At 42.1% G+C, this 15196-nt stretch overlaps 2 protein-coding genes and 1 non-coding gene across 4 annotated transcripts; all 3 read right to left on the reverse strand.

Annotated features, from left to right (window-relative positions):
• Positions 1-820: 820 nt before the first annotated feature.
• Positions 821-8084, reverse strand: LOC148896338 (integrator complex assembly factor WDR73-like). Of its 2 annotated transcripts, XM_088999107.1 has the most exons (8): positions 7784-8084; positions 6998-7065; positions 4123-4211; positions 3552-3640; positions 3415-3482; positions 3119-3283; positions 2244-2588; positions 821-1394 (listed from the first exon to the last, which is right to left on the reverse strand). In XM_088999107.1, exons 1-8 carry the CDS (start codon positions 7840-7842, stop codon positions 1147-1149), a joined length of 1131 nt encoding a protein of 376 aa, XP_088855233.1. In that variant the 5' UTR covers positions 7843-8084; the 3' UTR covers positions 821-1146. The 2 variants fall into 2 exon arrangements, with proteins under 2 accessions (XP_088855233.1, XP_088855232.1); XM_088999106.1 differs by lacking the exons at positions 821-1394; positions 2244-2588; positions 3119-3283; ... (1 more) ...; positions 3552-3640; positions 4123-4211 and having other exon boundaries at positions 4230-7065.
• A 128-nt stretch (positions 8085-8212) lies between these two features.
• Positions 8213-9833, reverse strand: cfap418 (cilia and flagella associated protein 418). Its single transcript, XM_088999108.1, has 6 exons — positions 9626-9833; positions 9394-9487; positions 9048-9109; positions 8900-8965; positions 8726-8821; positions 8213-8434 (listed from the first exon to the last, which is right to left on the reverse strand). The coding sequence occupies exons 1-6, from the start codon at positions 9754-9756 to the stop codon at positions 8275-8277; spliced, it is 609 nt and encodes a 202-aa protein (XP_088855234.1). The 5' UTR covers positions 9757-9833; the 3' UTR covers positions 8213-8274.
• A 530-nt stretch (positions 9834-10363) lies between these two features.
• Positions 10364-10445, reverse strand: trnas-aga (transfer RNA serine (anticodon AGA)). The gene has a single exon. It is a non-coding gene; the product is annotated as a tRNA-Ser (tRNA).
• Between the last annotated feature and the right edge of the window lie 4751 nt (positions 10446-15196).

Here is a 15196-nt window from a genome sequence, read left to right on the forward strand (position 1 = left end):
CCCTCCCAAAAAAAGTAAATGCAACATTTTGAATAGAACCTAATTTGCTCAAAATGACAAAATAATGTCACAGCGGTTACTCTGAAAAATATGACCTCAGTCCCAATTACTTTTTCTACATTGAAAAGATGGTCTAAAAAAATAGCTGTTCTGATAAAATATTTTCTTGAAATTGTTGAAAAATATTTTTTTAAACATTTAAGACCATTTTTGGAAGTTAAAAAAAAGAGATATTAAGAAAAAAAGGGATTTTTTCATGCATTAATTGATGAGGTACACCTTAATGATCCTTAGGTGCTTATTTCTCCTGTACTGATTTTCTTTCTGAAAAAAATGTCCGTCCGTTAAATGTCTTAAAGGGCCATGCTGTCAATTCAAATCCTCTTGTTCATGAGCGCTTTTATGATATAGTAATTGTTTTTCATTGAAAGATGATTCTTTGCAAAGTTGATACACTAACTGCTGCCGTGCTTCCTTGAATGCTGCACTAATGAAAAAAAAAAAAAAAAAAAAACCGGAGCTTCAAAACATGGCTGATTTTGCTTGTAATTGTTTTGTCTTTTTAGTGTTGTTTCGTGGCGCAGAGTAAAAAGGGCTTCGATCAGAATGTAAATTGAGAGGAATGATCGATCACTATTAGTCTATTAAATTCTTGTACAAGTGAACGACTGTGCTATGGCCTCTACTTGTGTAAGATAACAAAAAAATATATAAAATCTTATTGTTGCTTGTTTGACTTTTTATTTTAATAATTTCATGAGACTACCGGTAACATAAAACCAATTTTGCCACTATAAGAAATTACAAATGCATACAAGTACAGATTAATAATTGGTTTTATTGGAAAATATCCACCTCGGCACTTCTTAGACAAGCATTTTACAACAGTGAAAACCTTTTCAATAACTTGGAATTGTAATGCCACCTACGTGCCGAGAAGTGAAGCTACCGGCGGCCATCTTACATTGCCACTCACTTAGCGCACCAAACTTGCATACAAGCATGGGGCCATTTTCTCTTTATTTTGTCTCTGATGAAAATTCCAGTGGGTGGTCCAAAATAAGACAGAGAATTTCAAAATCAAACTGCGCAAGAGGCGACCGGCAGTCAAGGTTATACCTGTCCGCAGGTCTAGCCCAGCATACATCACCTGGCATCCGATCGATGAATCCAGTCCCACACGTGCAGCGAAGCGTCGGCCGCAGCTGACACAAGTGTCCTGGGCTCTTTGGGATGCCAAAGGTGACCAGTGATGGCGACGGCGTCACCCTCGCCTTGATCGGATGACTGCTGCGAACACACGGCGTGGCCGCGGTGCTCAAAAAGCGGATGGCAATCACGGGGCTCCGACCGCCACGAGGACGTGTCGTAGATTTGGACCGCGCCGCTGAAACCTGAAAATAATTGAATGGACGCAGGAGTTTGTACAGACGCTGATCGTTTGCATTTGTTTTTCTGCAGAATCAATGTGGATGATTGCTCCCGAACGTGGAGTGACGTTTGTCACACAAATACAGGTAACATCCGATTTACGACCGGCGCGAGTTACGAGCCATTTTTGGACAGCTGTTTTATTTTTTGGGAAAGCTCGCATGCGTGGGAAGCCGTGCGGATTTGGGTCAGAAGAAAGATGGGCGCCCACACAGTAATAAAGATCGATAATACGAAATATAAAATGATTAAAATGACACTAAAAGTTATCAGATTTATAAATGAACTGTCAACATTTTGGTATATAATCGTATTGAATAGAAAACGTTGCTTAAAAACAACAGATTGACATCGTATCGTACCAGTCATATAGGAGATGCCAGCGTGTCATTTCTTATGATCATGTGATCCTCGCGTCAGCCATTTTGAATGCTTTTCGATTTACGACCGTTTTGTCGGAACGGAACCCGGTCGTAGCTCGGATGTTACCTGCAGTTGATGACCAAAACACTAACTTTACTTCGACCCGAATGCTGCATTCAAGGAAGGTGGGATATTAGACTTCTACCCCTCAGATTGCACCATGTGCAACAAAGTGTTCGAGGCAATTAGACAACAATTATGGCATATTTTGATACAATTGTTTGTTATTCATCGCAAAGCATTTTGACCTTCTGCAATATTTTATAGCTAAGGACCGACCATAATGCTTCACAACAACATACATAAAAACACAACTAAACTCACTAAAGAGTCAAAATTGTGATTTTTAAAATGCACTTGAGTAAATCCCCAGAGTCTCCCGTGCTTACCTGACACAGCGATGACGTCATTCAGCGCTGGCGCCCACAACACATTCACGTCAAGCACGTCGCTATGGGCCGTGCCCACCGCTAGCCGAGCCTGACGCGTGACGCTTGCCAGTCTCCTCGGATCTGAAACCGCCGCCCACCCAGATGAGGACACGCGGACCAGGCCACGCTCTGACACGTCTGCCCACCACACGTCAGAATCGGGCATGGAAGGAGCGGGCGCCAGTTGGGGAGGAGATGAGCTCCGGGTGTCCACCGTGAGAATGTCGCCGTTGGCGCAGGCGGCCGAGAAGACGGCGTTGCTCACAAAGTGCAAACTGGTGAGACGCTCCTCACACTTTGACGCTGTTCGGACCAAAGTGAACGTCTGAGTGTACTAACTCATTCACTGCCATTCACAAATTTATTCGGGAATTGAAAATATGACGTAGAGCACCATTTTTCTTTTCTGCAAGGCAGCATTTCCCTTTTTTTCCATGTTAGCGCTTTGTTCCAGCTTCAGCTATTGTTAAAACCAATGTATTGTATGTATTGTATTTTGTACAGCCACCCTCATTTCAAGCTCATCTAACTCCAGCCTCATGTAATTTAGGAACTAATTTTTTTTTCTGGTGAAAGAAAATGTTTATGGAGTCCTAAAACTCAATATTCTCTGGGTCCTGGAATTCAACTAACAATTTCAAAAACCCTGGCACCGGAATGGACACATTTTTGCATGTCTGGCAGTGCATGAGTTAAATGCACTATAGAATAATATTATTGTGATTATTATTTAAAAAAAAATACATATACTAATACATTGGACGCCCATTATTTGGTGTGTAGGTTGCAACAGTGATTCAGCGACACAATTAGCCAGCTTTACAAAAGTTTACCGAGCTGGTACAGCGTCTGTCCCGTGGTGAGTTGCGTCAGCCTGACGTCACCACCCCGAAACCCGTGAAGAACCTCCCCCGGCTGCGGTGAGATTCGGGTCGCCATCTTCACGCCACCCGCACTTCCCGCCGAACCGTGGAAGCTCGACACTTTTGTGATGACGTCTTGATACACGCATGTACACGGATACAAAACCAGCGTCAGCTAACGGCTAAATCATGCTAATGGCTATATCGTCCTAACGGCAATATCATGCTAACTCTGAAACGTTTTAGTGACATTGTCAGGTACATACCGCTGTCATCACCCCCGAGGTTCCACACTTGCAAGTCTGAGGTCAGTCCGTCATTGGTCACAATGAGCCTTTCAAAATAAAACACAATTTTATTTTATTTTAAACAGGAAGTGCTGAAATTGGGACTTTTTGCTCACCTTGTTGCTGGGATATGTTTGAGGACGCTGATAGGATCGGGGGAAAATCCACCGTGGAGCACTTTGAAATCCCGTTCGGCACAGAGACCCTGAACGCATCATCATCCATACAATACATATTGATTTATATAGCGCTTTAACAGCTGAGGCTGTAACAAAGCGCTTAACTCATTCACTGCCATTCACTAATTTATTCGGGGATTGAAAATATGACGTAGAGCACTAATCCCGAATTTGTTTGGGTTTTGTTTTTCTTGTTTGGGTGCCGATAAAGCGCTGGTCATCGACAATGTAGTCCTAAGATTCAATATTGTGTGGGTCCTGGAATTCTGGTGACAATGACAAAAACCCTGGCACTGGAGTGGACACATCTGGCAGTGAATGAGTTAACACGGACAACTCACATAAAAACCAATTCACACTCACATAAATTAACCTCACACACAAATGTAGACAGAAACATGCAAAAGAGAAGCATCCAGACAAATTAACACACGCCTTTTTTAATTAAAAAGAAAAACTACCCCTAAGGCAGGCAGCATTTAAACGGCTACTATGTTGGTTTATTTACCTTTTTTTCTTCGGCAAAGAGCTTTTGGGGCAAACAGAGCTCCAAAATTTCATTTTTTGAGGACTTGTTGTAACCTGCCACACAAATGGCTGTAGGCAAAAAAAACAGATACAGTTGTTAAAATTTGAATCGTGAAAATAAAACCATAACGTGATCTTCCAGCAGGGGGGAAATGCAAATCATTGAAGGTATAGAGCACACCCGTGTGGCACAATTTACCACTACAACAACAAACATTTGGCGTCAAGCTGAAGCTCAGTATCATATTAATATTTTTGACGTCTTAGTTTGAGGAGAAAGTGAATCTTCAAGAAAAGTTAAGACTATCAAAAAATGTGGATTAACTATAGCAGAATTTGCATAAACACCACAGGTGTAAAAAGAAATAAAATTTGAATTTTCCAAACCACCTTCTGCATCAAAAAAAATTAACAAAAATGAAATTTGATCCAAAATGTTATTCTCCAAAACGAAAATGGTCCTGAAAACGTCCGGCTCAAGAAAAAAAATATTTTGTTCGAAAAACAATCCATACAAAAACAGTAATTCAAATGTCAAAAAGCACGGCATATGTTTTTTGTCATCACTCGACGAGTGCTCAGTTTTAACCTTTTTTTTCCACATGGCGAATCATGACACCAGAAATGTTGCATATTCCACTCATTAACTTTGTTGTTCCAACGCGGATATCAATATCTTAACCCATTCACTACCAGACAATGTGCAAAAATGTGTCCACTGCAGTGCCAGGATTTTTGTCATTGTCACTCAAATCGCAGGACCCACAAAATATTGAGTTGTGGGATTACATAAACATTCAATGCATTGTTGGAAACCATAGACTCTTCTTATTTCATCAGAAAAAAAATTGTAATTCCTAAGTTATATGGGTGTGGAGTTATTTGAGCCTGAAATGGAGGCGGGTGTACAAAATACAATACATATGCATTTGTATAGCGCTGATGCTGTAACAAAGCACTAACATGGACAAAAGGCAAACGCTGCCCCCTCGTGGAAGGGGAAAACATTGCCAGAGGTCTGACGAGCGCTTTATCGGCACCCACCGCACGAAAAACCAAACCCCAAACAAATTCGGGAATGGCGCTCCACGTCACACTTTTCGATTCCCGAATGAATTCGGGAATGGCAGCAAATGAGTTAAAATTAATACATACAAATAAATCAACAAACAAACAAATGAAAAAAGGCAATCTAAAATCTGCTCTAAAAACTTTTTTATTCATTGTTGGAAACATTTTCAAGTCAAAAATCACACAAGTGAATCCTATTTTTTTTTTGCCACTTGAAAAGAAAGTCCTATTTTTGAACAAAGCGATGGAAATGTGATTAATAGGTGAATGGCTTATAAAAATAATTGCTGGTCGCAGCCCTTGTAGTAAATTATGATAAATTACCGCACAACTTTAGTTCACTGACGAAGCTCTTCGGATGAGGAGCAAAACGTTCAACACTTCCAAAGTACAGACGACGGCCGAAGAAACCTTTTCGTCCAAGTCATTAGTTGTTGCTACTCAACCAGAGCAACTGCCCAGGCTGCGTCGGAGGGCGGCTGGGGAACGATCCACCCCGTCGGGATTGTCGTCCCGTCACAATGATCATCCGGCACCAGGAAGACGTCCCACTGTTGCCGGACGTGAAGCAAAGCGTGCAGCGAACACTCCGCTTGGGCGTAGTACTCTGTAAAAGGCTGCAGGGCATCAGCGACGGGCATCTCTTCGCCGAACAGCATGGCGTCCATTTTGTGCTTTTGCCGCCTCTCCCTGTCCTTCCTGAGCGCCCGCCGCTCTTCCTCTTGCACGCCGTCTAGCATCACCGTCAGTGCTTTCTCCTCTGCCGTGTAGATGTGCGTCCTGGCCTTGATGACACGCCGCAGCTCGTCGAGTTGTCGCTGGAACGTCACATCCTCGTCCTCCCCGGTGGTCACGCCTCTACGGGCAGCAGCGTCCTTACGCAGACGCCGCAGTTTCTCCAGCGAGCGCAGGACGTCCTGCATGCGCTTGATGTCGCTCTGCTTCTTGCGCACCTCGCACAGGACCGAGTCGGCCGCCAGCTTCAGCTCGCGCTCCTTCTTCTCCTCCTCCGCCTGGTGGATTTGTCGCAGCCGCCATTTGTCCACGGCACTTTCCTTCGCGGCTCGCCGCATGTCCCGCTCGGCTTGCAACAGCTCTGCTTTTTGCCTGCCTTTCAGCCGCCGCCCTCGGACCCGAGCCACGTGCCGCTTTTTAGCTTCGAATCCAACAGCCAGACACAAAAGTCTTTCTTGGAGGTCTTGTTTTAGACGCACGGCATCCTCGTAAGTGGTGGCCCAGGCGGTGCCATCCTCGTGCAGGTTGTTCTTGAGGTTCTGGCAGAGCTCGGACATCCGGGAAACAAGACCAGCGGCATCGCTTAAAACGTCTCCAAAATCTGGATTAGATTGCAGTTTCTGGGTTTGAACGGCTTCCTTCGTCTCTCTGGTTCTTCTTTTTAAGAATTGACTAAGCCACTGTTCATCGTCCTTCCTCTGGAGAGCTTTTTCATCCACAGGAGACTCTGGATAAATCTCACTGGGTGCCTGGAAGTCAGTCTTTGGCGGATTCCAGTTATAATTCTGCACTACTGGTGGATACATCGGAAGTGGAGGTGGAATGTTGGGGAAGTAGCCCAAAGGAGGAGGTTGCGGAGGTGGGAGAACGCAGGGGAATCCAGGAGGAGGATGACAGGGGGGTATTTCGTATCCATAGTTGCTTGGCATGCTTCCGCCAGTGGGGTAGTTGCCAGGATTTGGGTGATTCCCAGGCACACCGGAGCTATATGCCCAGTCCATTTTTTTCTAGCAATGATCGAAAAGGCTTTAGGAAATGTATTTACTCACTTTTCCCTGAAGTCCACTCAATGACTCGGGTGGGAAACTCCAGCTGATACACATAAAGATCTCTGTACCTGCACAAACAATGACAGGATCGTGAGCTTTACATTTACAGCTTTGATCAGAAATATTCTATCAAAAAGACAGAAAATTCACCGTTGTGGCACGAATTAAAAACACCCAATTCAATGACATTAACATCGAGGGGAGACTTAAATCATTGAGTAAATCAAATGGCATCGGAAAATACCGTCCGACAGACCAATTCGATGCATCTAAAACGGGAGTGGGTCTGGTTAAGAAGTGCAATTTCGAAAATAGCCAGGATAACTCCCAGTTTCTTAAAACTTGGAGTAATTCCAAGCGGAGTTCAATGTATAAAATCAAATTCGTCCCCAGACTACGAATCCTACATTATAGACAAGCCAAAAATAAATGATGGATGTGGTTCGAATTTAGGCCGTTTTTAAACGTGTTTGAACATAAGAAATTGGCGTGGAAGAGAAGAATTTCCCAGCAGCGTTCCGACAGCAAAGTCACAGACGACGAGAATCAAGCCGTTGCGTTCAATTAAACCCCGAAAGAAATTTAAATTTCGTTTCGTGAATGAAACACGCGCTTTAACTTGATGCTCTGCAAAATTTCGAACAGTTCTCGGCGAGTTCAACAAAGCAAGCCGCAGACGTCCTCGTGCGAGCATTAATATGACAATTTTTTCGCATTTGCTAACAACACTCGTTAAAAACACGTTAGCACATTAAGGTCTGTAAGCGAACCTTCTAAACGACTTACTTTTTCAACGATTCGATAAACCAGTCATCTATAACATCGTCAAATTCGTACTCTTCCATTTCTTTCCTCGTGTTATTTTTTTTCTTATTTCCGGTTCCCTTCTACGTTACAGCACCAAGTGGCCTGGAGGACGAACTACTACATGCATAAACGAAACCCTTTTAATAAACATTCAGGTGTTTTGAAAGTATTCATAGAATTCATTACAATTTCTCCGCTGCGAGACTGATAAAGGCAAATCCAAATCTAATATAAAGTTTTGTCAATAGAATCTAATAAAAATAGTCTGGACACGCGGTGTTGACGATAAACAACTCAACAAAAGTTAGAAAGAGTCACAAAAGGACAAAAAAAACATGTTTTTGTATATTCACCACCCAAAAGCAGAATTTTGCTGTTCGGGTATTTGTGAGAGAACATCAAGGTGTGTATATTTTAAAACCTTGTTTATTTATTTCATTTTGGTGAATAATGTAGTGTATGAAGACGGTTTAGTCCGGATGTCTTGCGCACGCCCATCTAAGCTGTGGTTTCAGCAACATATCCGTTGGTTCCGAGGCAGTGAACCAGCTGCACTGGCAAGCGTATGCACGGAAGCCTCTTCGCTTCCTCAGCTTGGCTTCAAGCTTCCTGTGGTTGGGCATGTTGTTTCTGCATACACGTATTAAAATTTTATTGAAAAATACTTCACACCACAGGATGTTGATAAAAAAAATTAATCATAATCAAATTAATCTTGTGCCTTTTCTACATGTTTTTTTAATAAACAGATGGATTTTTTTAATCCTGGATTTCTTTCAATCAAATTAATCAATTCACTGAAAAAAATAATGTAAAGATTAATCAATAAATAAAGTATAAGGTAGTTGCAGATGTATTTTACAAAAACTAAATTTGCAATACAAGGTACCACTCCCAATGAAAGGAGTGGCTTCGCCTCACCTGAAGAAAAGGTAATCGCATGACGAGTCCCACTCGTAGTTGTCAAACGTCAACACTCGGAAGTCGCAGGAGGTGCATCTCATCCGGTCACACGACCTGCCCACACACGCCCATCGGTCATTGCAGTGTGTTTTACATTGCATTAAAGCTCAATATTGAAGATAAGTTGGGCACCTTATGGATGTGGCCGTTCCTACTCCTTTTGCCATGGCGCTTCCTCCGAGGTAAATAGGACAGCACCTGGATGGATGCATGGATGAGGTCGGGCCGGCACTTTAAACTGGAAGAGTTTGAGAAAATTTGGGCCGTTCATTTAGCTCACTTTCTTCCTCCAGGTTGAGAATGAATCTGGTCGTCCTGATGTCTTTTGGGGGGTGGTGCAGTCTGAAATTAAATTTAAAAAATAGATTAAACTAAGTCAATCAACGTTCAGAAATTTAAAGCGGACATTATTATGTCTTGCACAAGTCATAACAACCTAGGGATCTACAATTGTTGACATTTTTTTGACAGTGTGTCGTTGGATAATTGTAAGGGATCGTGCAAAATAAAATGTATTTCAAAAAAGATCCTTTGACATTTATAGAAATTGGATTGGTTAACTCAAATGTTCATTTGAGACCGGGATCGTGGCGTCTGGTGAAACATTTTAATCCAAAAGCATTCACCTTATCCTGAGGTGCATTACTGTGGTCTTCCTCCTGTAATTCCTCCAGGAGCGCATCAATATCCTCGGTGATGCTGTTTTTCGTCTGCCCACATCTGGTGGCACAAGATACACTAATTAAGCCTCGCCGTGATTCAATAACACCAATAAAATGCGCCTCATAGGAAAGCCGCACTAATTGAATATGAGTAAAACGTCTGCTAATTAGCTTTAGCAACATTAGCTTAGTATACCCGACATTCCGACGCTCGCCGGAGTCTTTACCGCACTTTCCCTCCTTGATGGAGCTCGCCAGGCTGACGGAAATGTTGCGACAAAACTTCTTTTCCACCTCGTCTAACAGCTCGTCTAGATCGTCATCCATGGCGACGTTTGCTTCATCACCTCTATAAGCTAACTAAATCGCCCTGACGACAACATTTGATGTTGCTAAGTAACCTGGTCGTAAACCGGACATGCGTGGACAATCTTTCGATATAAAATGACAACCTATTCGTTAATTTTGTCTCAAAAAAATTAAAATCCAGGTAATCCTCTTCGCTTCAAATAGTAATACATCATAATCATTAAAGGCTTATTTATTGGGTTGTTTTTTTCTGAGTTTGACGGACAACAATTTTACGCTGTCGACTACTTTGAAATTTCGAAAGAACGAGTTTAAGGAGGATCCTGGACGTTGCTTCATCACATGAGATATGCGCAACCCTTCAAGAAAAGGAGTGCCGGTACTTTTATGTAATTTCGTCAATTTAAATGAGAACAACAAAAGAATGTAAGAAATTGTAATACCCATTTCATTAATAGTCACTTTATTTCCTTTTTTGTATGACACAGTGCATTAAACCCATCGAAACAGGCAAATGATTATAGTTAATATATCTGATTCATCATCAAAAAAGCTTTACAAATTTAAATATGAAAGTATGTGAGTGATGAGCAACACGGCGTCATTGCGCAAAACATACAACTTGCGTTGTCGGCAGGATTCGAACCTGCGCGGGGAAACCCCAATGGATTTCTAGTCCATCGCCTTAACCACTCGGCCACGACAACATTTGATCAAGGTGATTTTACCTTCATTTATGTAATAAGCTGTCGTGCCTGTCAAACTGGGATTTGACTCAATTTAGTCATGTTAGAGACCATGGAGATTCTATTACATTGGAATGATACCTACATTTCTCAAGACAATTTCCATCCATTTTCCGTACCGCTTATTCCTCATCGCGGGGGGGGGGGCATTGGGCACGAGGCAGGGGACACCCTGAATTGGTTGCCAGCCAATCGCAGGACACACAAAGACGTACAACAGTCACTCTCACACTCACACCTCGGGACAATTTGGAGTGGTCGATCTGCCTGCCATGCATGTTTTTGGAGTGTGGGGAAACCAGAGGACCCGGAGAAAGCCCACGCGGGCCAGGGTAGAACATGCAAGCTCCACACAGGGAGGCTGGACCGGGACGCAAACCGGCGACCTCTGCACTGTGATGCCAGTGTGCGAACCACTCGATTACCGGGCCGCCCCAAGTGACAATTTAAACAGTGAAATAAATACAAGGAAATAGAAGAAAGGACGACATTCATTTGGGAACTTGAGTCTACTTGCTTTTTTTTAACCATACATTTGTCCATCCATTTTTTTCATCCACTTTATCCTCACATGTCGCTCGTTGTGCATCCAGGAGCCTATCGCAGCTGTCTTCGTAAAATAAGCAAGGCACACCCTGAACTGGTTTGTAACCAATCACAGGTAACACAGACACTCATTTGCGCTCACAAACACATGCCGAGTTTTGTGCTGCCGACACCCACATACACTTTGCCCTTCTGCCAAACATTAATAAAGTCTTTTTTTTCCCAACTTTTTTCCTTTCTATTCTAATCTCATCTATTTTTAATCTATAATCATCTATTTTTTCGTCTTTGTTTTTGTTTACCCTTTTTTTGGACAAGGAAGGCCAATCCTATGTTTGGCCCGACAGGGAGAAGCGACTCAAGTCTGAACGGATGACCAAGCTTCTCACCTTATATCTAAGGGAGAGCCTGTGGAGGAAACTCATTTTGACCATGTATCTCCTGAATCTCAAATATCTCTGGACCGTAGGTGAGGGTAGGAATGTAAACAAACGATAAATTGAGAGTTTCGCGTTTCTTTACCACAACAAAATCAGCACCTTCGTGATCAACTTGGGACCAGTCCACAGAGCTACCGGTTGATTGCGATCAATGTATTGGACACGCTTGTTCTACTTTGGCTCTCTGTTTGATCGTGAATGTAAATGGGTGTTTGTCTACATGTGACCTGCCATTGGCTGGCAACCTGTTCATGGTGTACCCTGCCGACTACTCCCTGATGCTTCCAGCACTCATGTCCAGGACCCTCGTGAGGATTAGCAGGTCGGAAAAGTGATGCACGCATGGAAGTTTCGAGACATAAACTGGAAATCTACGGGCACAATCTCATGTGGTATCAGCTGCCGCTTTCCACTCTAGGTTGCGCCGGAGCTTTCTCAAATGGCACTGTGGGGATGGAAAACTGTGTTTTTATTTATTTATTTGAAATTCACACATTGTGTATTTGAACACTAAAATGTTCTACCAACCATATTATATAAAAAAAAAAATCCGTCTGCTGACAAATCATATGAAATGCCCAAGATGGCCCAATGGACATTTCAAAATCATCAGAAAAACAACTGCTACTTTAACACATACAAAGTAGGAACACGTTCAATCGAAATTCCAGGCAGTGCTTTTTTTGTTTTTTTTCGTGTGTGTTATGTGATTTTTATTCTTTTTTTGTGTGTGTGACTTACACAGGCCAGCAGGAACCAGTACTAGGCAGTATTAGGACCAGTACAGCAGAAGGCAAAATGATCAGTTTAATATCAAACTTCAGGAGTCCGACAGGTATGCCAGAGCAATCTGTAAACGGTCAAAAAATAAGTGAAATGTTCAGTATTCCAATGTTTAGTCAATTGACATCATCGATGTTTTTATCTAAAGAAAAAAAAAGCTACAAAAATGAAACTCGTTTTTCTTTTAGACTTTCTCCTAAAGTTCCCGTCTGACACTCACTATGGGAAGTAAAGCTGCGATACTCCCGTTCATTTTTAGATTTATGTTTTGCTGTACAATTTCACCATGGGGAACCCAAGAATGCCTTTGGAAAATTATGAATTATACATTGCAAAATGACTGCTATAAATTCAGTGAACACCAAAATGTGTTTTTTTGGGGTGAATTTTAACCATTTTTTCCAAACACAATTTTACCATCTGATGATTTGCTGAGAAGATTGTTTTGTTTGGATTGACACCACCACTCTCACTCATTTAAGTGCAGTGTCCATTCCCTAGATGGTACCATATGGGGATCAATTTCCGAACATTCGAGTTATGAATAACGGTACATATGAATCTTTTTGCGGGTACAGTACATTGAAAAATGTTCGGACAGAGATGCTGTAGGTTAGATTTTGTATTGTGCGCCTTTTTCCAGCCAAGCTCACTTGTGATTGGCTGCGTGCTGCGCTTCACGTACACAGACACAGAGGTTTCCAGGGCTGGATGTTTACGCGACGGACACCAAGGGTGACCAATAAACTATGCTGAAGTGTTGCCAACGAGTTCAGGCCCCCGATCCGCCGAGCTCGCTTACAATTGGCTGCGTAGAGTATGTGGGCGGGGAGGAAATCCCTCTTCCCAGTTGACACTCCAGGAGGACGCGATGCATAACAAAACATAATGGCTGCTGGCACGTAATTTAGTAATTACGTGCCAGCAGTTTCAGTAATGGCTTACTGAAGACCCAATAATAATAATAACAATAACAATAACAATAACAATAATGAGACTAATAAAGGCAAATCCAAATCCAATCCAATAAGAATAAGAATAAGAATAAGAATAAGAATAAGAATAAGAATAAGAATACATTTTATTTATAAGCGCCTTTCAAAACTCTCAAGGACACTTTGCAGTCGCAGGATAAGAACAACATTTTTTTCCGGCGAGTAAGCAGCGGCAGCCATTCGCGACAGCATTCACTCCATCCGGAAGTAACACACACTCACCACTAAGTCGTTTCCATACAATTACTAAAAAGTACACCAGGCTATAGTCGTCATACTCCAGTAGGTGTGAATTTATTTTACGACTGTTTGAGCATCTGTGTTTTATACTTCAACATATATTCCATACAAAATATAACACTGAAGCAACTTACGATCAAATTAACCTAAGGAATGACTGCTCGGAACGTATCTTGTTCGTAAGGTGAGGAGCGTATGTATATTTAAAAAAAAAGTATGTTATTTGAGATGTAGAATTTATCTACCTCGCGGGTTTAAAGAGTTTCTTTTGATCTTGAATCGCTCCTACGCTATTTGTCAATGTGTGCTAGTCGTCCTGCTTTACTGTCTTCTTCGTTCGGCTTCCGCCTGAGTCTTCGAACGTTTGTTCGCGCGCCCACTTCTTCCTTAGCTGTTAGGGGGGGATTGATTTTCCCACAGCCAGCATGCGTGGGAAGCCGTGCGTATTTGGGTCAGCAGTACGCGCGTGCGCCGCCATAGGTTTGTCATGGTTAACTCATTCACTGCCAGATGTGCAAAAATGCGTCCACTGCAGTGCCAGGGTTTTTCTCATCGTCAATTGACCCACAGAATATTGAGTTTTAGGACTACATAAACATTCAATACAGCGTTAGAAACCTGAGACTCTCTTCTTTCATCAGAAAAAAAAAATGAGTTAATTCCTAAATAATGTGGGTCTGGAGTTATATGAGATTGCGGCTGTCAATAATAATAATAATAATAATAATAATAATAATAATAATAATAATAATAATAATAATAATAATGAAATGTAAATTTCTCCACTGTGAGACTAATAAAAGCAAATCCAATCCAATAATAATAATAATAATAATAATAATAATAATAATAATAATAATAATAATAATAATACATTTAATTTCACAATGCCATACATACATATTGGTTAGTATCGGGCTTGCACAACAGCCACAGCTGGAACAAAGCGCTAACATGGAAAGAAGGGAAATGCTGCCCCCTTGTGGAAAATAAAAAACATGGTCACATGCCATGGCCAGCGCTTTATCGGCACCCAAGCATGAAAAAATAAACCCGAAAAAAATCGGGAATATCGCTCTACGTCATATTTTCAATTCCCAACTAAATTTGTGAAAGGCAGTGAATGAGTTAAAAAAAGAACTGAAATGTGCCTATAGCTCTTCTTGCCCACTTGCAAGAGTATAACAGTACTTGAATCACTCCATAAGTGACACCTCGTCATTTCAAAATCAAGCACACCAGTAGAACAAGTCTAAAGCTTCCGGTAAGTCGCACCTGACAGCTTGAGGACCACCTCTCCCTCTTGGTTTCTCTCGCCGATGGGTGCGTGCAGGCTGCATCTGTACGCGCCGTTGTCTCCACATGTGACGTTGGGCAGCAGGATGTTGCTGGTGTCGTCAAGAATCACCTGCCGCGCCAGGCTTACAAAGCGCTCGACCACACCATTGGGAAGATCGCGCAACACTAGGCCTCGACGCTGTAGTGTGGGAGGCTCACCGCGCAGCTCCATCTGTCACATCGACACGGTTCAATGAGCCTCCGAGAAAGCTAGCTTTTTCTTTAGATTGAAAGGACAACCGATGTCCCCGGACAAGTTGTGTCCATAATTTGTAAAATCACTTCAAATGACTTCTACTGAGCATATTTTAATAAGATTCCACCACATATAGCTATATTTTACGTTTTAAGACTCATGCTGAATATTCAG

Source organism: Hippocampus bargibanti, linkage group LG06 (genome assembly GCF_051943395.1).
Source record: "Hippocampus bargibanti isolate YZ-2025 linkage group LG06, ASM5194339v1, whole genome shotgun sequence".
Lineage (NCBI taxonomy): Eukaryota > Metazoa > Chordata > Actinopteri > Syngnathiformes > Syngnathidae > Hippocampus > Hippocampus bargibanti.